This window comes from Mastigoproctus giganteus, chromosome 11 (assembly GCF_048544385.1).
Source record: "Mastigoproctus giganteus isolate SK-2022 chromosome 11, ASM4854438v1, whole genome shotgun sequence".
Classification (NCBI taxonomy): Eukaryota; Metazoa; Arthropoda; class Arachnida; order Uropygi; family Thelyphonidae; genus Mastigoproctus; species Mastigoproctus giganteus.
Window position 1 is genome coordinate 104,473,134 of NC_143585.1, and position 26,243 is coordinate 104,499,376.

The window sequence follows — 26,243 nt, forward strand, 5'->3', positions numbered from 1 at the left end:
CACTGATATTATATAGAATCTTAAACTCTTAAAATATTATGCCTAGTTGCATTTAGTTTTATTTAAATAATAAACATTACAAAAATTTTCCCCCATTTTAAGTGGAATTTTCTAGAACCAATTATTGTTAGATAACGAGGATCCCATAGTGTTATGTCTAAAAATGTCAATTTTTAAGCACAGCAAAAACTCAAATTTGCAAATTGCTGCAGACAGCGACTGGGCATTGCTTGATGCATGGATATTGGCAGTATTGGTGCTACTTATATCATCCATTACAAAAACTGCTGCAGGTTCTATTTTAAAAAAAAGTAGAATTCCATCATGCCTTGCAACCCAGCGATTTTTTGCAAAGCTTCCTGGCCTTTACTGCTTTCTGAGATGGTAAAAATTCTGTTATTTTCGCACTCAACAGTTGGGTTCTTGAGGCATATTCTCTTAAATTGTTAATGTTTGTAATTAAGCCGACTGTATTGTGAATACTAGGTACAGTACTTGCTATGTTTAAAGCTAAATTCAACCTATGATTGGTGCAATGCATATAAATAGTGAGAGGCTGTGTTTTCAAAATTCTTGCTTGTACTCCTCAATGTTCCAATCATGTTAGTGCCACTCTCATAGCCTTGTCCATGGAGGAATGCAATATCCAAATTTGCTCTTTCCAAAAAGTCAATTATAGTGTCACTCAAACCAGTCAAGTTCATAATTTTGGTAAACCCAAGAAAATTTTCTTCTATAGTGCACTTTTCTGTGTCAAAATGGTGAATGCAGAATGACAGCTGTTCGGAAATGCTAACGTCAGTTGTTTCGTCAGCTAGGATACTGTAAAACTTTGAAATTTTAACTTTTTCAACAATTTTAACTTGTATGATTTCTCCGCAGCATTTAATTAATTCATTTTGGGTTGCTTTACTAATAAAAGTAGCATTTTTTCCAGCAGTCTGCAAATGGTTCTCAAGGATCTTGTCACTGGCATTAACACGAAATCTTAATAATGCCTCAATTCCCTTTTTTTTTTTTTTCAACTTATCATCATTGTCTTTGCCTACGAAAATGAACCAATCATCTCTATGACCCCTCAAAGTGATATTTTGCATTCCACAAAATATTATAGTGTTAATGATTGGTATTAATTTTTGTCCATTGCATTTTATTCTTTGCTTGTTAGCACTGTCTATTGCTGCTTCAATTCTTAATGTTTTACTATTGATGTCATCAATAAAATGCTGAGACCTCACTACATTGTTCTCATGGTATTCATTTTTCTCATGAACTCTGAAATCATTCTTGGCATTTCTGTATGGTGATAAAGATTCTATCATCAACTTTCCCAATTTCATACAATTACAACCTCCCTCATCTCCTCCAAATAACATGCAAATTCTGCAAAAACAACACACGTGTATGACTATAAGACAGCAAAGGAAATTCCTTTATCCAGTGCATTTTGAATCATCTATTGTTTCCTTGGGCAACAGAGGGAAATTTGTAGTTTTCAGTTGGACTCCATGGATCAAATAGTACACTGTAACATTCCTCAGGGCGCCTCCGTAGCCAGGTGGGCAGGAGCAGCAGAGCGTAGCACACACTTCTTGATTAGACCGGGGTTTGAGCCCGTGCCCACCAAATACGGAGGATGCGGAAAGGTCAGAGAATGACCACCGCATATCCCCCGGAGCAATATGGCCTTAGTTGCTAATGCTCCTAAAAACCAAATAACAAACAAACAACATTCTTCATCAACTATTTTCTGCGTAAAACAAAACAAAATATCTCTAGCATACTGAAGTTCATTTGAAGCTGAATGTTTGTGTAAAGCATTTTGTGATGAAACAACTCCTGTATTCTCCACATTATCACTTCTGTTTTCAAACTCTGTTTTTGCCAACTGCTTTCATCACTTTTAAACTTTTTAAAAAATGTCATAAGAGTATGTTGTTTCTCTGCTCCCATAACTGGAAATCTGTAATTAATGATAAAAATAATTACAATAAGTTAATCTATATGTATACATACATATGTACGTACGTATGTGTACGTACGTACTACATAGGGGAAACAGCAACCCCAGAGCAACATATCAACTCTGTGGTACTACACTGACAGTGATAGAGAATGAAAGGGACCTGGGGGTGGTTGTGCAGGCAGATATGAAGTTCTCTGAGAAGTGCAGACGGGCTGCAAGAGTAGCTCATGGTGTATTGTCAATTATATATAGGAATTTTTCTAGCAGGGATAAGGAGGTGATTATTCCCTTGTATAAGGCAATGGTCAGGCCACACTTAGAGTACTGTATACAGGTCTGGAGGCTTCATTTCAAGAAGGATGTAGAGCTGCTGGAACGAATACAGAGAAGGGCAACAAGATTAGTGAATGGAACAAAGGGGTGCTCTTACGAAGAAAGGCTTAAGTTTTGCAAATTACAGTGTCTGGAGACTAGGCACCGGTGAGGTGATGTGATAGAGGTGTATAAAGCCTTGAATGGTTTGAGCGTGCTCAATGCTGATGGGAGTCTTCCTCTTGCTCAGAATAATCACCTGAGAGGGCATAAATTCAAATTGAGAAAAGACAGATGTAGGATAGACGTGCAGAAATTTGCCTTTAGCCAGCGGGTGGTTGGTTGGTGGAACAGACTTTCATCCCTCTGTTCGTTCAAAATACCTGTCCCCGGACAGGTATTTTGAACGAATAGAGGGATGAAGTGGTTATTTTTTATTTATTTATTTATTTATTATTATTTTTTTTTGGCTGATGCTGCATAAGCTTGCTTTCTTGCATCAAATGCCTCTGCTAATGCTAGTGCATTTTGGCCCGATTAAGCAGCTGCCCCAATTATCCGAAGTTTCACATAAAAGAATTTAAAAATACAATGGTCCCCCACTTTACAATTGGTTCACTGTACAATCAAATCACATTACGATGGACTCAACATAGTAAAGTAATGTTCACTATACAATGTGTAGTAAGCGCTGGTCATTGTGATCACACGTGTTAAAATTCAAATTTAATTCTATCAAGCAGCAATTCTAATGAGTGAAAATAGGAGGAATATTATCCACAGGCTAAATTTACCTGTGGCTAAATTTACCACAGGCTAAATTAAGCACAAATTTACCCTTTATTACCTTACCAATTAAAAAATTAAATGATGAATGAAAATCAGAAGAATATACGTGATAATCGGAATAATTAATACATACTGTAATATGTACATACTAACTAGTTGACATTTCTGTTCACTGACATTTCTGGGTGGGGTTAAAATGTAAAAAGATAAGTAATCAATAACAAAACTCAGCACAAACAAATTGCAAGTAACACATATGTGCAAGTAAGAATGGAGTAACAAGTTAAGAAGCTTTAAAAATAGGAATGAAGAGAAGATTCTGAAAATTAATTTTTTTACATGATCAAAGATTTCATGGAAATAACCCACAGAATTCCAGCTGTCGGTATTATCACAAATTCAATAAGATCGAGTTTACTATCTGTTTATGATAGATTGCACTAACAGAAAATCCCAATAAACAGGTGACTGCTAATTATTTTTATTGTTTTATGGTTGTGACCTCCAGAAATCCGACCGAACCATGTGGTAAGGTCATAGACAATCGTAGGGTAATTTACAGTGCTGCGGTCTCCTGCCCCTATTAAACGGCATTTTATTCCAATTAAGCGAATTAAACCTTGGCTATTTTCTCGATTGAGTTCTATTTTTTTAGATTTGCCCCAAATAACCGGCTGGCCCAAATAACCGGAATCCACTGTATATATTATACATATATATATTATAGTATGAAGAAAGTGTGAAGAGGATATTTTGTTTTTAATCGTATTGAATCTACGGTATACACGAGAAGTAAATTTGACGAAAAGGATAAGAAATGTAGCAATATATGTTAGGATGAAGTGACCAAGTAAGATATAGAGAAGGGACAGATAGCATTAGCATTAGTAGAGGCATTTGATGCAAGAAAGCAAGCTTATGCAGCATCAGCCAAAAAAAAAAAAAAAAAAACCCACTTCCATTTCACCCCTCTGTTCGTTCGAAATACCTGTCCAGCTGAGCCTTAAACTTATTTAGGCTATCAACTTCCATGACAAGGGATGGAAGTCTGTTCCACCAACCAACCAACCACCCGCTGGCTAAAGGCAAATTTCCACATGTCTATCCTACATCTGTCTTTCCTCAATTTGAATTTATGCCCTCTCAGGTGATTATTCTGAGTAAGAGAAAGAATCTCATCAGCATTGAGCATGCTCAAACCATTCAAGGCTTTATACACCTCTATCAGCTCACCTCACTGGCACCTAGTCTCCAGACACTGTAATTTGCAAAACTTAAGCCTTTCTTCGTAAGAGCACCCCATTTGTTCCATTCACTAATCTTGTTGCCCTTCTCTGTACTCGTTCCAGCAGCTCTACATCCTTCTTGAAATGAGGCCTCCAGACCTGTATACAGTACTCTAGGTGTGGCCTGACCATTGCCTTATACAAGGGAATAATCACCTCCTTATCCCTGCTAGAAAAATTCCTGTATATCATTGACTATTCACTATGAGCTACTCTTGCAGCCCGTCTGCACTACTCAGAGAACTTCATATCTGCCTTCTGCCTGCACAACCACCCCCAGGTCCCTTTCCTTCTCTACCACTGTCAGTGTAGTATACCACAGAGTTGATACGTTGCTCTGGGGTTGCTGTTTCCCATATGTAGTACTTGACATTTGTCAATGTTAAACTTCATTTGCCACCTCTCAGCCCATCTGCTCAACTTTTCCAGATCCTGTTGCAGCAGCGTAGTGTCCTTGACAACCCTGCCAACCTTTGTATCGTCTGCAAACTTGGACATTAAGCTTGATATACCATCATCAATATCATTTATAAATACAGAAAACAATAATGGACACAACACTGAACCCTGAGGGACTCCACTAATAACATTAGTCCATGATGAGCAGTGTCCATTGATTACCACTCTCTGTCTTTTCCCCCTCAACCACCCCTTTATCCATAGCAGCAATTTGCCTCCAATGCCACACTGCTCCAATTTGTGCAGCAGTCTTCCATGTGCAACAGTATCAAAAGCCTTTCTAAGATCCAAGAATATAATATCAAAGTTATTCCCTGCATCCAGTTCTTTTGTGACTGCATCATAGTATCCAATCAAATTGGTCAGTCAAGACTTCCCCTTAACAAAACCATGCTGTGTCTGAGCTATAACTGAAGTCTTGTCTAGATGATCTTGCAGTGCTTTTTAACCAGTGCCTCCATTAATTTTCCAGGAACAGAAGTTAAACTCACAGGTCTGTAATTACTTGTGTCTGCCTTTGATCCTCCTTTGTGAATTGGGGTCACATTTGCACATCTCCAGTCTGTTTGGGTACCTCCCCTGAGTCCAAGGAAGCTCTCTTAATTATGGCTAAGAGTTTGCTTACTTCCTTTCCTGCCTCCTTTAATATAATTGGATAGGTCCCATCCACCTTAGGTGCCTTTCTTGTGTTTATCTTCAACAATTTCTCCTCCACTTTGGTTTCAGTTATAACAAGATTATCTAGCTTAGTGCCAGAGTTGAGTACACCTCTGGCATTCCTCTTGCTGAATATCTCCTCATGTGTGAATGTTGATGCAAAATATTCATTTAGTTTGTTAGCTACCTGAGCAGGATCATCAACAGTTGACCCATCAATATCAAGTGGACCAATCTGATTCATCCCCTTCATTCTAGAGTTTACATAAGTAAAGAACTCTTTGCTGTTTTTCTTTGCATCCCTTGCCAAAGATTTCTTGTAATCTGCCTTTGCCTGCCTAACCTACTTTGTAACTTTGTTAAAGATCACCTTGTATCTATCATAGGCTTCTGTGTCACGTGTTAATTTGTATGTATCCCATGCATTTTTCTTCTCTGCCATATGTCTCATTAGTTCATCTGACATCCATTTAGGCCTAAACCTTGAACAATATTTCTTAGTTGGTATGTAAAGCCTAGTAGCTTCCAAGATAAGTTCTTTGAATGCTTCCCATTTTGAATTTGCTGTTGGTAACATCAGGTTGGTCCCAACGTTTTTCCCACGGTCGGTCCCATTGCCTTTACGAAAGCAATAACCCTTCCCTTTACCCCTAATGGTAGTTACCTCTTTGAGTAAATCCCACTTCAGCACACTGTGATCACTTCCACCTAGTGGTTCATTTATCTGTATATTCTTAATGCATGAAGAATTGCTAACTGATAGTCAAATCAAGAGTATTACTCACTCTAGTTGCCTCCCAAACATGCTGATGTAGAAAACAATCAACCAATAAATCCACAAAACTTTGCTAGTGTGTGAGTGACCAGCCCCCAAATTCCAGTCAATATCTGGGAATTTAAAATCCCCCATTATAAGACTCTCTGATTTACTGGCCCACTCTATTTCCCTGTACAGTTTCTTATTATACTCATCAGAGTCATTAGGCCTATAGCACACTCCTACTCTCAATTTTGATCTCCCAATGCTTATGTCACACCAAACTGACTGGACACTGCACTGTCCAGCGATGTCGACTGGCTTCACTTCCTTGGATTTTGTGTTTCTTAACTAATAGCATAACCCTCCTCCCTTCCTATCCTGTCTATCCTTTCTGTAGACATTGTACTCCCCAAATTCCAGTTCTGCATTCCTTATATCTGTGTGACACCACGTCTCTGTTATCCCAACAATATCTGCCTTTGATGTTTTGAGCAATACCTGAAATTCATCAAATTTATTTACTAAACTCCTAGCATTGGTGTACACGCAAGTATACATGCACCTGTTTCTATTCTAAGCTACCCTAACACACAACACACGTGTTTACTTGTACAGCAATGACTCCCAGCAGTCTCTGAAATATCATTCATCTTGTTTTTCAGGCTTCTGTTCATTCTAATAGAAGCAGTGCAAGAATCTCTTTCACCTGTGCCAGTGGTGTACATGCTTGCATGTACACCAATACTAGGAGTACATGCAAGCATACATGCACCTGTTCCTGCTCTTAGCCACCCTAACACAGCCCATGTATTTACTTGTTCCACTATGACTCCCAGCAGTCCTGGAAATCTCCATTACCTTGCTTTCCAGTCTGCTGCCCATTCTAATAAAAGCAGTGCAAGAATCACTTTTGCCTCTGCCTGCGGCCACTGTTACCCCCCACGCTAGCAGTTTTCTGACCCACCTAACACTGCCTCAATAGCATCAGCAAATATTCTTGCACCCTTTCTATTTAAGTGTATCCCATCCCTGTAGAAGTAGTCTCTCCTGTGAACAAGCACAGACCGGGCAGAAAAAAATTCTACCCCTTGCACAACTTTCCAGGGCCGAATTGATCGACAAGGCTCTCATCATGTACTCTCTCCTATCGTGTCTGGGCAGAATTGCAGACACTTTCAAATTCAACCCTAATTCATGGCTTTTTTTTCAACAGTGACCTGTACAATGTCATCAACCTTTGCCCCTAGCAGACATACCCTGGTCCTGTACCACCTATCCTTTTTACAAAGCATGTTCCCCGTTTCCCTGACAATAGAGTCACCAACCAACATAGTTGGCTAAAAATTTAAAATAAGAAATTAAAAAGCAACCCAAAATAAGACTACATTACAGTGTTTTTCTTAATACTATTATGTTCCACCCCTTAGTTATTTTCTTAACACGCACACACACACACAGCACAAAATAATGTGCAGAACAAAACAAGTACAACACTCAAACATAATGTGACTGGTAGGTACAGGCACACAGCTAAACTTTGAATTACTTTGAAGTAAACATTAGGCATACTAAACTGTGTGATGCCTTGAACTAGAATAGCAATTATATCAGCATCAGTGTTTCCTCAACTGACTGTAGTCAGTTGAAAATAGCTAAGCCACAATGCAGAAATATTGCATTTTACAATGAAATGTTAACTCATACAAAATAATCACCTTAGTTACCTTAGGTAACAAGGGAAAAATTTTTTTTTCTTTTTTTTTTTGTAGCTAAAAGGAATTTGAATGATTGGTTTATATTCTCTGAAAAATGACAGGGGATCATGTGCAGTATCCCTACTCTGAACCTGCCATAGTATACAATAGTCCTCAAAAATATTGCATCACTTGCAAAATTTAATGGATTTCGGTGAAATTTGGCAATATGTCACATGTTTTGTGATAGTAATGTTTGTAATACATTACACTATTGCATTATCCATCTCTAGCAAGCTCTCTTAGGTGATGTCACATGATTGCATTACCCTAGCAGCAGTATAAATACAGTGCATATGTCATGATCCCAGTATTCTTGCTATTGCAATGGCTAAGTTTTCTCAATTAACACCATGTAGGAAAAAGTGTTGCTGCTGCATTGAATGCAGAGGGACATTCTATGCATGAAATAGATAAAAGTAATCGTTGCAATCAGTCAACAGTGGCATGTTTTTTTATGAAAAATATCAGAAACTGGCAAACTAAGCAGAAAGAAGGGAAGTGGATGTCCATGGATATCTTCTGCAGTGCAGGACAGATTTCTGGTCCATCTGTGGGTCCGAAACAGAAGATCATTCAACAGATCTTAAAGCAGCGTGGGAGGAAGATACAGAAGTAAGGGCAAGTACTGCTACGGTATCCAGACAACTTTTCTCATCGGGATTAGTAGCAGTTTGCTCAAGGAAAAAAAGCCACTTTTGTGAAAAAAATTAAAGCCCACCATGTAAGGGTCAAAAAAGCATGCTAATTGGTCTGAAGATAAGTGGAAATGTATTATTTTCTCTCATGATTCAAAATTCAACTTGTATGGTTCAGATGGCCTGCAAGCTGTTAGACGAAGAAGAGGAGAAGAATTTTTTCCTGACTGCATCTCCATAGTGAAATATTCTGCATCGCAAATAATATGGGGTTGTATTTCACATAGAGGAGTTAGTCATCTTGAATTTTTGAAGGGTATGGTGATTACTGAGATGTATAAGGATATTCTTGAGACTAAATTACTTCTTGCAATTTGAGATCATTATGGGAATATTGCTAATTGCATTTCTCAGGGCAACTCTGCTACATATTACCCCATGGGCTCGTATCTGGTGAGTATGGGCTTGCACACCCAGGGTCCTGAGCTGGATATCATCATTCTTCTCTTTCTTGGTAATTCCCTTCTACTTCTGACTCTCTCTCTCGGGATAATTCAGAAATTTTTTCTTGGCTGGTACAGCATAAGCCTCAGGCTTCCTTGCACCATATGGCTAATAATAATAATAATATCATAGAGCCAAAACCATAAGTACTACTTCATAAAATTAGCATTAGTTTTAAATTTATGAAATTTCACACTCTTGCTTAAATAAATGTAATTAATTTCACTCTCTTTACTGTCCACAGGTGCAAAAATGTCGAAGGATAAATAATTTTTCACAATAACATGGCCTGCAAATGGTCCAGACTCCAATCCAGTTGTAAATTGTTGGAACAAAATGGGTGTTTCAGTAATGCAAAGGGAACCAAAAATCCACATTTGGTACCATGAGATTTCCCAGGAATACATTCAGGACCTTATTCCAGTCGATGCCACGACAATGTACAGCAGTCATCAAAGCAAGGGGTGGGCCACCGAAATATTAGCGTGTATTTTGTTGTCTCATTGTATTTATTTCATTGTATATTTACCTATATGGCATAAAAGTAAATTTTTCTGCAATTAATAGCTTCATATGTGTATTGTCATTATTTATGTTCTTTCAGCTATTTCTAAACAATTAGCTACTAATATAAGGACAAACAAACAAAAAAATGAGGTGATGTAATTGTTTTGAATACCTTTGTACTTTAATAAAGTAGTTGATGTGATTCCATATGGGAGATTATTGTACAAGCTGGAGTCTACTGTAGTCATGGACAGGGTCCTGAGGTAGACTGAGGGAGGATATAAATAATATTTTATTAACATGAAATTTAATATATTGGTTGAATGTATCATAATGCCGTTGTCATGTGACATGCCTGCCGCTTTGCTTATAGGCAATAGTGTGGCTGATCTAAGATCATTTTCAGATATCTTTCCTAATTTATTTTAAAAACATTCATTTCAGTAAATTTTTCACCACACCTTATGGCACAATGGCATACATTTGGACAGTTATCAATCTCTCCTTAAGTAATGCTCTAGTCAGGTATTATTTAAGGAATGATTATTTCTTTAAAATGCATTTTTTTGTTAGTTTTTATACAGTCAAGCAAGATAATATACAAACTGAAGTATTTTGTATAATGGAAAAAGCTATTCACAATTTTAAATAATTTAGAAACCAACTTTTAATTCATAAATTAGTGAGTCTTTCTCAGTAATTGTTTTCTGTAGCTGCTTGATGGTTTCCAGATCCTCTGGCAATGAGTCATGGTGAGCAGAGCGGCATCCAGCTTCTCTTAACCTATAGAAAAAGTGGATGTATTTTTTTTAGCAATCATGAGAAAACAAAGATCATACATTTTTTTTTTTAAGTCAAATTAAATAATTTAGAAACCAACTTTTAATTTATAGATAAGTAAGTCTTTCTCAGAAATTGTTGTCTGTAGCTGCTTGATGGTATCTAGATCCTCTGGCAATGAACAGTGACCTTCTCATAATCTATAGTAGAGTTCTGCATCAGGTTAGGTATTTGCAGTTATTCGCAATCAGGTTGGGTCTCAAGTAATTTTGTGGTTCGTGGATCAAGTGTGATCCCAGTTTTTATATATAATTCATTGCCATGACACCAAAAGACCAGAACTGTAAGATTAAACAGAAAGAAAAAGGAGGAAGGCAGATTTATTTGATGTGGAAGGTTCAGGCGAATGAAAATATTGAACCTTCACCTGATGAAATTCAAAATTATATCCCACTGAAATTTCTAAAACCAATTTCTGATGATAAAGATTTTTAATAATTGAAGTGGTGGTGGAGGGGAGATTAATTTTTTTCCACATCTAGCAACTATGGCTCATTTTATTCATGCCATCCCTGCCAGCAGTACAGCCAGTTAGATATTTCTGTAGCTGGATTTATAATCCAAAGAAGAACACAGCTGAACCCAGAAACTGTTGATATTGTTGTTGTTATGGGAATTTCTGGTGCAAGGGCTACTTAGGCCATATTGAATCAAACTATTGATGATTGTTCACTTTCTGCAAAAATATGTAAAATTAATTACATTATGAATATACGTTCATTATATTTTTTATATTTAATTATATATTTTTTTTAAATTTTATATTATATACAATAAAAATATTAATATTGTTCATTGATTTTTTTATTATTATTATTGGTGCATGAAAATTTAAGACAAATTTTCTTAATAGTCAGTTTCTTTTTTTTTTTAATTGTTTTGTGGGTTGTAGTAGTAGTAGTAGTGGCATGTGATGCAAGAAAGCAAGTGTATGAGCTTATGCAGCATCAGCAAAAAAAAAAAACATCACACCATTCCCTCCAAATGCCTGTCCAGTTACTCCTTAAATTTATTTAAGCTATCAATTTCCACGACAGATGGAAGTTTGTTCCAGCAATTAATCACCCAATGATCCTGCAATGCATCTTTGACCAGTGACTCCATTATTTTATCTGGAACAGAAGTTAAACTAACTGGTCTGTAATTACTCGTGTCACCCTTTGATCCCCCCTTTGTGAATTGGGGATACATTTGCACATCGCCAGTTGTGGGTATAAACAGTGCATGTCAGATTCGAGTGCTGTTCCAGTTACTGAGGATGCAGGTTTAATACAATGGACCTGCACAGGACGCTAACGTATAGAAATATTGGATGTACATATTTTTGTAAATCATCAGAATGAGAGAACTTATATATTTTTTAACAAACCATGTTGAAGATGAAGCCTATCTTGCTGTAAAAGAAAAGTAAGATGTAATACTTTAATGACATATAATACTTATTTATTTATTTATTTATTTTTATGAAAACCCCAAACACGAGAGGTATTAGAGCCTATAGTACTTAGTATCGTGCATGGGTTGGAGGTTGAGAAGACAAAAGAAGTTATTTGTTGACATTAGACTTGAACTTCTGTAGACAGTAATTTTCAGGAAATACATATGAAGGAAGGTTGTTGTTGTTATGGAAGTTTAATGGCACATGAACTACTATGGCTATAATGCACCTCATGTGAAGGAAGGTTGTTCCACAAAACAGCTGTTGAATGAATAAACAAGGAAGATGAAAAGTTGGTTCTGTGAGTTTGAAGTTGGACAGTAAATGGATGTTGGCTGTGGAGGTGCATGTTTGGGCTGTTTTGAAAGGAGAGTGGGAATTATAGAAGCCAATTCAGAAGAACAGTGCCCATGGAAGTATCTGTAGAAAAGGCATGCAGCAGAAACAGTACATCTATGAGACAGTAAGTGGAGAGACTCTGATAGAGAGGAGTCATTAATTAACCTAACTGCCCTCTTCTGAATGGAATCTAGAAGCCTGAGGGAGGTTTGGGGGGGAACCGTCTTAGCTGTGGCAACAATATTCCATGGAGGGTGGATTTGCAATTTGTACAGAATGAACAGCTGTTTGGAAGAAAAGTAACACCGTGAGCTAGAGAGAAAAAGTTTTTTAGATGCAGAGGAAGCAATATTTGTAATGTGCTTGTGCCAAGAGAGATTAGAAGTCAGGGTAATCCCCAAAATACTTATATCATAGTGCCTAGAAATCGGAGTGTCACCAAAGATAAGCATAGGAGCAGAAGAATCTTTTTGCGAGATATAAGGTAGGACTGAGTTTTAGAAGGATTGAAATCAACTAAGGTGTCTTTGCCCCACTGAAGAATTACCTGGAGATCGGCAATTAAGGAATTGGTAGCGGATATTCGAGAAGTTGAAGCTGATTGAGCAGGGCAAGGTTTTTCAAAATGGAAAGTGGAATGCAATGTGCTATCATCGGCAAAACTATGAATAGGATTTCCGGTCAATCGAAGAAGGTCATTAATATACAAGAGGGAAAGAACTGACTGAACCTTGGGAGACACCTACATTAGTGGAGAAGTTATATTACAACAATTCTCTTCGTCACCATTCCCTTCCCCCCTTCTTTTTGATAACTAATTCCTTTCCAAAGTTTATTTATTAAGGTCGGAACCTAATTTTGATGTGATCAAATGCTGTGTTTGTTTTGATACCAAATGCATATTAGCTGTTATATACTGCCTAATTTATTTCTTTTGTGACATTATTTTTTTGAATGTATGTTGCATATATTCTGAGTATAATGTAAACGGCATGTATTTTAAGTATGTGTGAGGAGGGAAAAAGAGAAGGGATGAACATCCAGGTTTTCATTTTTTCCATACCCACTGCAGCAAGAGTATTTTAGCCTTCTTGGAAATTTCCCAGGAAGATGGTTTGGATGATGTGTGTCCAGGAAATGCCTGCCCACATTCCAGGGGTGCTTTCCTCTGGGATGGGAAGGAAGAAGTTTATCATACTAAAGAATTGGATGACTGAAAGCAAGAATAAGGGTTATTCTTACTGCCATCTGCCTAGATATGTTACAGGCAACAAATGAGAACTTATCAGTTTGACTACAAATGCTGAAATTTCAGGAGCTAAGGTGGAGTACTGAAAATACTGATATAAAACCTCACTGAATGATGTATCATGTACGGTCTGAATCATAAAAATTGATATAACTAAAATAATTATAATAATTTTAAAACAGAGAGTAACTCATCATACATTCTGTATACAGTGAGTAACAAAAAGGAGTTCAAAGATAATAAGGGTCAGGATTGATACAGTTGCAATTTTGAACTATGTGAAAATTTTAAACTATGTAATTGGTCAGATAAATGCAACAGACTGTATTTATTTGACCAAACTGATAAACACAGTGAAAAACTAAAAACACGGTGAAGGAAAAACTATATTGTAAACAAACACAGTAGAGTAGCAAAGCAGAAATTACTATTACAAAATGAAAAGAATAAAATTCAGACAATGTACACTATATGGATAAATGGTGCTATCATTTGACAGAATAGGATCTACTGATTGATTATATGACAAATATAATCAATCAGTAGTTGTGACACCTGTGTGACACCACGTCTCTGATATCCCAATTGTTGGGATATCAGAGACGTAGTGTCACACAGATATAAGGGATGCAGAACTGCAATTTGGGGAGTACAACGTCTACAGAAAGGATAGACAGGATAGGAAGGGGGGAGGGGTTATGCTATTAGTTAAGAAACACATAAAAACCAAGGAAGTGAAGCCAGTCGACATCGCTGGACAGTGCAGTGTTGAGTCAGTTTGGTGTGACATAAGCATTGGGAGATCAAAATTGAGAGTAGGAGTGTGCTATAGGCCTAATGACTCTGATGAGTATAATAAGAAACTGTACAGGGAAATAGAGTGGGCCAGTAAATCAGAGAGTCTTATAATGGGAGATTTTAATTTCCCAGATATTGACTGGAATTTGGGGGCTGGTTACTCACACACTAGCAGGGCTTTTGTGGATTTATTGGATGATTGTTTTCTACATCAGCATGTTCGGGAGGCAACTAGAGGGAGATACTCTTGATTTGATTATCAGCAGTGATTCTTCATGCATTAAGAATCTGCAGATAAATGAACCACTAGGTGGCAGTGATCACAGTGTGCTGAAGTGGGAGTTACTGAAAGAGGTAACTACCATTAGGGGTAAAGGGAAGGGTTATTGCTTCCGTAAAGGCGACTACGATGGACTGAGACAGTATTTAAATTCTTTACAGTGGGACCAACTGATGATGTTACCAACAGCAAATTCAAAATGGGAAGCATTCAAAGAACTTATCTTGGAAGCTACTAGGCTTTACATACCAACTAAGAAATATTGTTCAAGGTTTAGGCCAAAATGGATGTCAGATGAACTAATGAGGCATATGGCAGAGAAGAAAAATGCATGGGATACTTACAAATTAACACATGACACAGAAGCCTATGATAGATACAAGTTGATATGCAACCAAGTTACAAAGGAGGTTAGGCAGGCGAAGGCAGATTACGAGAAATCCTTGGCAAGGGATGCAAAGAAAAACAGCAAAGAGTTCTTTACTTATGTAAACTCTAGAAGGAAGGGGATGAATCAGATTCGTCCACTTGATATTGATGGGTCAACTGTTGATGATCCTGCTCAGGTAGCTAACAAACTAAATGAATATTTTGCATCGACATTCACACATGAGGAGTTATTCAGCAAGGGGAATGCCAGAGATGTATTCAACTCTAGCAGTCAGCTACAGAATCTTGAAATAACTGGGAGTAAAGTGGAGGAGAAACTGTTGAAGATAATCACAAGAAAGGCACCTGGGGTGGATGGGATCTATCCAGTTATATTAAAGGAGGCAGCAAAGGAAGTAAGCAAACCCTTAGCCATAATTATGAGAGCTTCCTTGGACTCGGGGGAGGTACCCATAGACTGGAAATGTGCAAATGTGACCCCAATTCACAAAGGAGGATCAAAGGCTGACACAAGTAATTATAGACCTGTGAGCTTAACTTCTGTTCCAGGAAAATTAATGGAGGCACTGGTTAAAGAAGCACTGCAGGATCATTTAGACAAGACTTCAGTTATAGCTCAGACACAGCATGGTTTTGTTAAGGGGAAGTCTTGCCTGACCAACTTGATTGGATACTATGATGCAGTCACAAAATAACTGGATGCAGGGAATAACTTTGATATTATATACTTGGATCTTAGAAAGGCTTTTGATACTGTTGCACATGGAAGACTGCTACACAAATTGGAGCAGTGTGACATTGGAGGCAAATTGCTGCTATGGATAAAGGGGTGGTTGAGGGGGAGAAGACAGAGTGGTAATCAATGGACACTGCTCATCGTGGACTAATGTTATTAGTGGAGTCCCTCAGGGCTCAGTGTTGGGTCCATTATTGTTTTCTGTATTTATAAATGATATTGATGATGGTATATCAAGCATAATGTCCAAGTTTGCAGATGATACAAAGGTTGGCAGGGTTGTCAAGGACACTACTGACACTATGCTACTGCAACAGGATCTGGAAAGGTTGAGCAGATGGGCTGAGAGGTGGCAAATGAAGTTTAACATTGACAAATGTAAAGTACTACACATGGGGAACAGCAACCCCAGAGCAACGTATCAACTCTGTGGTACTACACTGACAGTGGTAGAGAATGAAAGGGACTTGGGGGTGATTGTGCAGGCAGATATGAAGTTCTCTGAGCAGTGCAGACGGGCTGCAAGAGTAGCTCATGGAGTATTGTCAATGATATACAGGAATTTTTCCAGCAGGGATAAGGAGGTGATTATTCCATTGTATAAGGCAATGGTCAGGCCACACCTAGAGTACTGTATACAGGTCTGGAGGCCTCATTTCAAGAAGGATGTAGAGCTGCTGGAACGAGTACAGAGAAGGGAAACAAGATTAGTGAATGGAACAAAGGGGTGCTCTTACGAAGAAAGGCTTAAATTTTGCAAATTACAGTGTCTGGAGACTAGGCACCAGCGAGGTGATCTGATAGAGGTGTATAAAGCCTTGAATGGTATAAGCATGCTCAATGCTGATGGGATTCTTCCTCTAGCTCAGAAAAATCACCTGAGAGGGCATAAATTCAAATTGAGGAAAGACAGATGTAGGATAGACGTGCGGAAATTTGCCTTTAGCCAGCGGGTGGTTGGTTGCTGGAACAGACTCCCATCCCTTGTGGTGGAGGTTGATAGCCTAAATAAGTTTAAGGCTCAGCTGGACAGGTATTTTGAACGAACAGAGGGGTGAAGTGGAAGTGGGTTTTTTTTTTTTTTTTGGCTGATGCTGCATAAGCTTGCTTTCTTGCATCAAATGCCTCTGCTAATGCTAATGCAAATATGAAAATTGGTAGCTGATTTTTTATTTTTACTAATTTTTATTTGTATTTATGGTGCTGTTGGTTTCTGCCCTTGGGTTTTGTGATGTTTCACATTATTCAGAATTTGGTGTTATTCAGGAATGAGAGATTAACTTTTATACTTTTTTAATCTGGCCTTATAAAGTCTTATCATTTTGCTAAAGCCTTATCAACTTTATTAAAGCTTATTCAACACTATACCATAGTTTTCTCTCTGTGTTCTCTTTTAAATTTTATTTATTTTACGATTATGGAACTTTTTTGTGATAGCCTGATTATTATTTTTATTTTAATATTAATTCTTTTGCTCAACTGACAGGATTAGGTTTGTTACAGTAGCTACTGATATTTATGCCTGTGTTCTGCATGATAATTCTGTATATTTGTGTTTCAGATATTTTTATATTTTTTTATATTCCATCTCTGTTAACTGGTATCATAATTTTTCAACATTCCTCAGAGTTTCTAAATTTCATCTTTTCATATTTGGGGTGTAATGAATTTGATAACAATAGCAGGGTTTCTACTATACTGTATCTGCATACATAAGATTTATCTTTCACTATGTTTTTAGTTTGTAGTAATTCAAACTCATGGTAGTCAGTCTTCCACTGATCTGAACCAGGGCGCCTCCATAGCCAGGTGGGCAGGAGCAGCAGTGCATAGCACATGCTTCTTGATTAGACTGGGTTTCGAGCCCGTGAGCCACAAACACGGAGGATGCGGAAAGGTCAGGGAATGACCACTGCATATCCCCAGAGCAATATGGCCTTTTGCTAATGCTCCTAAAAAAAAAAAAAATAAATAACAAAATAAAATAACGATCTGAACCAGATTGTGATATATATATTTTTTTCAATAATTAAAAAATATATTTTTGTACTAAATGGAGAATTTGGAATTTTCTTGGAATACCACAAATCAGTGTGTCTTAGTATTCTAGCTACATCCAGACATCCACTAATGGATGTAGGTAGAACTGGGACACTACAGATCCATGAGGGGGTGTCTTTGTTTGTTCTATGTAAAGAGTGTGAGGATATTAGACAGGAACTCAATGTGATGATGATGGGTGTTTATGAAAGCTTGAAAAACAGGGTAGATGCTCTTAAAGAAATTAAATAGGCAGGCCCATCAAGCTCACAGCTGCCTACCTCACCACCAGAGTTGACATTCCACAATAGGCAACCCACAAGGCAGAATATTCTGGTCCCATAGGTGGTGGTTATTGTTGGTGACTTTGTCAGTGAAACAGGATATATATTGTGCAAAAAGGATAAGTGGAATAGGAGCATTGTATGTCTGCCTGGAGCAAAAGTTGATGGCATTGTAGAACAGATATCATCTTTTAAGGTGATGTTGTTGTACACTTTGGCACCAATGGCAGTAAGAATAGGAGATCTGCAGACTTACCTAACAAGTACAAGGCAATATTAAGAAAAAGTCATGAGTTAGGGATAAATTTGAAAGTGTCTACAGCTCTACCCAGACGCAATAGGAATAGATATATGATGGGAATCTTTTCAATCAATTATTCAAGGCTCACGGGGTAGAATTTTTCACAGATTGGTCTGTGCTTGTTAGCGGGAGATATTACTTCCACAGAATTGAAATACCCTTAAATAGAAAGGGTGCAAGAATATTTGCTGATGCTATTAGGGCAGTATTAGGTGGGTCGAAAAACTGCTATCTTGGGGGGAGGGGGTTACACAGATTAATAGATTAACTAGAACCACAGATAGAGGTGAAAGTGATTCTTGCACTGCTTCTATTGGAATGTGCTGCAGCCTGGAAAGCAAGGTGCTGGAGATTTTAAGAACCGTTGGGAGTCATCTTGGAACAAGTAGATACCTGGGCTTTGTTAGGGTAACTAAGAATAAGGACGGGTATGTGTATATTTTCACATACACTAGTGATAAAATTATAGATAAGATTAGCATTAGTAGATGCATATGATGAAAGGCAGCATCAGCCAAAAAAAACCCTTCCCATTTCCCCCATCCATTCACTCCAAATGTTTGTCTAGTTCTGCTTTTAATTTATTTAAGCTGTCAACTTTCACAATAACAGATGTAAGTTTGTTCCAGCAATCAACCGCCCACTGGCTAAATGCAAATTTCCGCACATCTATTCTACAACTGTCTTTCATCAATTTGAATTTATGTCCCCTCAGGCAATTAATCTGAGCAAGCAGAAGTATTCCATCAGCATTGAGCCTGCTCAAACCATTCAAGGCCTTATACACAATCAGATCCCCTTGCAGATGCCTAGTCTAATTTGCAGAACTTTAAGTCTTTCTTCGTAAGAGCAACGCTTTGTTCTATTCACCAATCTTGTTGCCTTTCTCTGTAGCCATTCCAGCAGCCCTACATCCTTCCTAAAATGAGCCTTCCAGACCTGTATGCAGTACACAAGGTGTGGCCTGACCATTGCTTTATACAAGGGCATAATCACCTCCTTTTCTCTGCTAGAAAAATTCCTGTATATCATTGACAAGACACCATGAGCAACTCTTGCAGACTGTCTGCACTGTCAGAAAACTTCATATCTGACTGCAGAATTTCCCCAAAGTCTTTTTCATTCTCTGCTACCCTCGCTGAGTGTAGTACCACACAGTTGATATGTTACACGAAGGGTGACATGAGTAATTACAGACCAGTTAGTTTAACTTCTGTTCTGGGTAAAATAATGGAGTCACTGGTTAAAGATACATTGCAGGATCATCTAGACAAGACTGCAGCAATAATTCAGACATAGCATGGGTTTGTTAAGGGAAAGCCTTGTCTGACAAATTTGATAGGATATGATGATATGGTTACAAAGGAACTGGATGCAAAAAATAATTTTGATATCATCTATTTGGATTTCAGGAAAGCTTTTGACACTGTTGCGCATGAAAGACTATTGTACAGATTGGAGCAGAATGGTATTAAGGGTAAATTGCTACAATGGATAAAAGGATGGTTAAGTGGGAGAAGACGGGTGGTAATCAATGGGTGCTGCTCTTCGTGGACTAATGTTATTAGTGGAGTCCCACAGGGTTCGGTGTTGGGTCCACTGTTGTTTTGTATATTTATCAATGATATTGATGAAGGTATATCAGGCTTAATTTCGAAGTTTGCAGATGATACAAAGGTTGGCAGGGTTGTTAATGACAGTAATGGCAGTGTGCTACTGCAACAGGATCTAGATAATTTGGGTAGATGGGCTAAGAAGTGGCAACTCAAGTTTAACCTTGACAAATGCAAAGTACTGCATATGGGTAGAAGTAACCCCAGAGAAACGTACCAACTGTGTGGTACTACACTTAAGGTGGTAAAAAATGAAAAAGACCTGGGAGTAATTGTGCAGTCAGATATGAAGTTTTCTGAGCAATGTAGACAGGCTGCCAGGGCAGGTCATGGGGTTTTGTCATTGATATATAGGAATTTTGCTAGCAGGGAAAAGGAGGTGATTATCCCTCTGTATAAGGCAATGGTCAGGCCACGCCTTGAGTACTGCGTACAGGTCTGGAGGCCTCATTTTAGGAAGGATGTAGATTTACTTGAGCGTGTACAGAGAAGGGCAACAAGATTGGTGAGGGGAAAGAAGGGATCCTCTTACCAAGAGAGGCTTAAGTTCTGCAAATTGCAGTGGCTGGAGACTAGGCACCTTGCGTGGTGATCTGATTGAGGTATATAAGGCCTTGAATGGGTTGAGCACGCTGAATTCTGATGGGATTCTTCCACTTGTTCAGATTACGAACCTAAGGGGGCATAAATTCAAATTAAGAAGACCGATGTAGAATAGATGTGCTGAAATTTGCCTTTAGCCAGCGGGTGGTTAATTGCTGGAACAAACTTCCATCAGTTGTTGTGGAAGTTGATAGGTTGAATAAATTTAAGGAGGAACTGGACAGGCATTTAGAGGGAATGGTGTGTTTTTTTTTGGCTGATGCTGCATAAGCTCATACACATGCTTTCTTGCATCACATGCCACTACTACTACTACTCTGGAGTTACTGCTACCCATATGCAGTACTTAACATTTGTCAATGTTAAACTTCAGTTGCCACCTCTCAGCCCATCTGCTAAATTTTTCTTGATCCTGTTACAGTAGCATATTGTCATTAACAAATCTGCCAACATTCGTATTGTCTGCAAACTTGGATATTAAACCAGATATACCTTCATCAATATCATTAATTGCCTTTCCAATGCTTATGTCACACAAAACTGAATCAACATTATACTGTCCACCCATGTCAACTGGATGAACTTCCTTATTTTTTATGTGCTTCTTCACTAAGAGCATAACACCTTGTATTTAAATTATGCATCCCTTATATCTGAGTGACACCACATCCCATGGTTCTGCACATGGGAGCATGAAAGACTGCTGTACAAATTGGAGAAGTATGGAATTAAGGGCAAATTGCTGTTATGGATAAAGGGATGGTTGAGTGGGAGAAGATGGAAAATGGTAATCAATGGAGACTAATCTTTATGGACTAATGTTATTAGTGGAGACCCCCAGAGTTTGGTTTTGATCTCACTGTTGTGTTCTATATTTACATAGTATGAATCAGAGCTGTAATACTCAATATGTTCTACGTTGATAATAATATTAGTAAATTAATAAGAGGAGTTTACCTCAATATAGTATGTGGAACACTTCCGTATGATACCCTCCAGAAATCAAATCCGTTTTTTCCGTTTTGATTTCTGGAGGGTATCATACGGAAGTGTTCCACGTACTATATTGAGGTAAACTCCTCTTATTAATTTACTAATAGTTCTATATTTACAGAAAACAACAATGGGCCCAACACCAAACCCTGGTGATCTCCACTAATAACATTAATCCAACAAACCGAATAAGTATTATGCATTCACACATAAGGATTTGTGTAGAGAAGCGGAGGCCAGAAGCTTATCAAACTCTAACAGGGAGCTAAATGATTCTGTAACAGCTGAGAGGAAAGAGGGAAGGAAAATTGTTGAAGTTAAAGATAAGAAAGGCACCCAAGGTGGAATGGATCTATCCAATTATATTATGGGAGGCAGTAAAGTAGGTAAGCAAACTGCTAGTCATAATTATGAGAGCATTTTTGGATTTAGGAAAAGTCACTGGACTGGAGACATGCAAATGTATCCCATTCACTAAGGAGGAAAAAGGGTGATATGAGCAATTACAGAGCTGTTAGCTTAACTTCTGTTCCAGAGAAAATAATGGAGTTACTGATTAAAGAAGTAATGCAGGCCCTCTAGAAAGGAATGCAGTTACACTTTTTAGCATTACCTTTAGCATTTACGGTGGAAGTAAGAAAGCTTATACAGCATTAGCCAATAAAAAAACCTTCCCAATTCACCTATCCGTTTGCTCTAAAAGTTTGTCCAGTTCTTCCGTGAATCTATTTAAGCTATCAACTTCCATAATCATAGATGGATTTCTTCCAGCAATCAACCACTCACAGGATAAATGCAAATTTCTGCACATCTCTTCTGCAATTGTCTGTCCTTAGTTTGAATTTATGCACCCTCAAGTGCAAAATCTTAGTGCGAGGAAGAATTCCATCAGCATTCAGCTTGCTCAATCCATTCAAAAATCATGCCTTAAACACTTCAATCAGATCTCATAAGTGCCTAGTCTTCAGATGATACAATTGGCAGAACTGAAGTCTTTCTTGGTAAGAACCCCTTTATTTCCCTGACCAATCTCATTGCTCTTCTCTGTATTTGTTTGAGTAGCTCTAAATCCTTTCTAAAATGAGGCCTCCATGCATCACTCAAGATGTGGCTTCACATTGTGTTATTCAATGGGATAATCACCTCATTATCCCTGCTAGCAAAATTCCTGTATATCATTGACAAAACCCCATGAGCTGTCCCAGCCTGTCTGCACTACTCAGAGAACTTCATATCTGACTGCACAATTACCCCCATGTCTTATTCGTTTTCCTCTACCATGAATGTAGTACCACACAATTAGTATTATTATTCTGTTGTTTCTGGTACCCATATGCAGTACTTTGCATTTGTCAATGATAAACTTCTGTTGCCATTACTCAGCACATCTGCCTAAATTTTCTAGATTCTATTGCAGTAGCATACAGCAGGCCCCCGTTATAATGCGGTTCGCTTTACGCTGATTCGCTATAACGCTGTTCTTATATTATAACCCGTATCTGACTATAACGCTGTCACAGATCACTATAACGCTCTTTTACAGATTACATTTTTGACATATTAACGAAATCGTTTCATTTGATAGAGTCGATAGCTTGAAAATGAATAGCAAAACAGCATTAAAAAGTTTCCCATGCCGACTTGAGAAATTTTCCCACGCTAATTTAGTTTCAGTACAGTGACTTGTCACGTAGTTCCGCGATCAACATTTTAAAAAATGATCAAGTATATTGCTTGTAATATTTGCGTTATATGCATTTATCCGAAGTCTAGTCATCACTCAGTAGAGTATTAGACATCGTGCGTAACGGAAAGTTTACTTGAACATTGTATCGTAATTAATTCAACCAACGCAGTTACATTTTCGAAGAGCTAATAATGACTGATAGGAATGAAAAAGCAACAACGTCTGGGCGCAGTACGAAGACTATAAATGTAAGAAAAAGACTGAATTTGAAAAGTAAATTAGACGTTTTGAAGCAAATCGATTCCGGTCAACAACAAACGGATGTGTGCCATAATTTAGGACTTGCAACTTTAACTGTAAGAACAATTATAAAAAAATAAAGAATTAATTTTTGCAGCGGGAAAGATAGCTGTTCCACTGCAAGCAACTAGGACTAGGCCGGCTATTAGGATTGAAATGGAAAGACTTCAATTTTATTGAAGATAATATTCCAATGCAGAATTCAGTTAAGTTAAATATTAAAAAGAGAGAGAAAGAGATTAGCCAATATGATGATCTGAAGAAAACTCGCCTAAAAAAAAAAAAAAAAAAAAAGTGGAACCATTTAAAACTGGTAAGGGCTGGTTGAATAGATTTAAAATCCAGGGAGAAGCCGCAAGTGCAGATCAAGGAGCCGAAACTTTCAAAAAAGAACTTTTGTTAAAATTATTGAAGAGGGGTATTATGTGTTATACTTCTCAACAAGTTTTTAACATAGCTGAAGCAGGACTTTTGTGGAAACGAATGCCTAAAAGAAGTTTCATATTGAAAGAAGAAAAAAACATGCCAGGTTTCAAAGCGGTGAAGGATCGGTTGACTTTATTGTTGGTTTTAACGCTGCGGGGGATTTAAAATTAATACCCCTTTTAGTTTATTTGGAAAAGGGCCAAAGTTCAACTCAAAATGCACACATTTTTCATGATTAAATTCATCAATTAAATTAAATTCATTATTTTAATTGGAATTTTAAATTTACTTTTGATACGCAAGTAGTTACCACATAATTATACGTATGCAATGCAGAATATTTTATATGTGCAAATATTTGAATATTAAATATTTTGACCAACATTTGTGCATCTTTTCATTACTGTTTATTATTCATTAGGAAATATCCTATGGCACTGACCGCAGCTCATAAATACATATGTTACCTTATGGGAAAGCGGCGCTCGCTTAGCGCTCTGTTTTTCGGGAACGAATGATCAGCGTTAAGCGGGGGTCACCTGTACATTCATTACTGTCATTAACCACCCAGCCAACCTTTGTATCATCTGCAGACTTGGACATCACAAATATCATTCATAAATGTAGAAAACAACAATGGGTTCAACACCGAACTCTGGGGGTGCCCTATTAATTTTTGCCCATGAACAGCAGTGTCCATTTTTCCATAACGACAAGTTGCCCTTAATACCACACTTCTCCAATTTGTACAGTGGTCTTTTATGTGCATGCAAAAATATCAAAAGCTTTCCTGAAATCCAAATATATCCAGGGGCTCACATCTGGTGAGTATGGGCTTGGTACATCCAGGATCCTGAGCTGGATATCATCATTCTTCTCTTTCTTGGTGATTCCCTTTTACTTTCTCTTTCTCTCTCTCTTAGAGTAACTGGGGAATTTTTTTTTGGCTGGTGTAGCATAAGCCTCAGGCTTCCTTGCACCATATAGCTAATAATAATAATAATATGATATCAAAATTATTTTTTGCATCCATTTCCTCTGTGACCACATCACAGTATCCAATCAAATTGATCAGCCAAGATTTCTTAACAAACCCATATGGTATCTGAAGTATAACTGCAGCCTTGTCTGTATGGTCTTGCATTACAATCCCTGCCAGATCACCCCACATGGACATCTGTTTTTGAGCCATGATGGGAAAATCTATATAATACATGTCTGACTGCCAACTGCCCATTCAGCATTCGTGTTCAAGAGCTATTCATTGAGTTGAATGTCGCAGAGGTTGCTTGATCACCAAAACAGCCCCTTCCACCCCCTGCATGCTCGAATACCACCATGTGACTTCGCTCAGGATTGCGATGAAGTCTAATACACCTGCCTTCAGCTCTATTCACAACACCGTGCAGAACATTCTGACTTCTTGCCAATTTATACAGACAGCTTGAAGTCAGAATCGTATGTGGAATCTGCTGCTGTTTTTCCAGCTAATACTATATCTGAGCAGATACCCCTTGACTGCCGCATATACACTGCAGAGCTGCATGCTATAGATTTAGTTCTAGACCACATAAGAAATTTCCGATACCAACAGTGTGTTATGTATACCAATTCATTGTGTGCACTACAGGCTTTATCATCAATAAGATACACTAATCATCCAACCCTATACCAGACTCAGCAGATGTTATACACCCTCTACGAATATGGATTTGATATCTACTTCTGCTGGATCCCCAGTCACGTTGCGATTAGAGGAAACAATTTGGCTGATATTGCAGCCAAATCGGCAGCCCTGACGAATAATCTTGACTTGTTAGTCCCCTATACAGACTACAGGCAAGTAATCTGCAGTAAGTTATATTCTCGGTGGCAAGATTTGTGGCATCAACAGGTTTCAAACAGACTATATCAGATTAAGCCTGTGATCCATCTTTGGCAGTCTAGTTTATGCAGGGATCGTAATGAGGAAGTTGTTCTTGCTCTGCTCTGCATAGGACACAGTCATCTGACACACTCCTTTCTGCTGACTGATGACCTCCTATGGGCAAGCAATGTGACACCATTTTATCTGTTAAACATATTTTATCTGATTGTACCAGTTTTATAAAACAATGTGTCAACAGTTTTTAAATTTTTAAAAGCAATTAATATATATGCACTGATATGAAATATCCAATTTATTTTTACTTCTTACTGATTTTAGTTTTTGATATATATATATATATATATATATATATGAACTTTTGACGATGGTAACCTTTTTAAAGGTTATCAAACTCCTCGCCTCTCTT

At 37.8% G+C, this 26,243-nt stretch overlaps 1 protein-coding gene across 1 annotated transcript in view; it reads right to left on the minus strand.

The window, feature by feature from the left end:
• The window catches only part of LOC150078320 (uncharacterized), a 296,643-nt gene that overhangs the window by 10,250 nt on the left and 260,150 nt on the right, over positions 1-26,243 (minus strand). Inside the window, exon 14 of the mRNA XM_090384528.1 lies at positions 10,298-10,415. Coding sequence (XP_090240654.1) covers positions 10,298-10,415 — 118 coding nt within the window. The remainder of the gene's footprint in view (positions 1-10,297; positions 10,416-26,243) is intronic.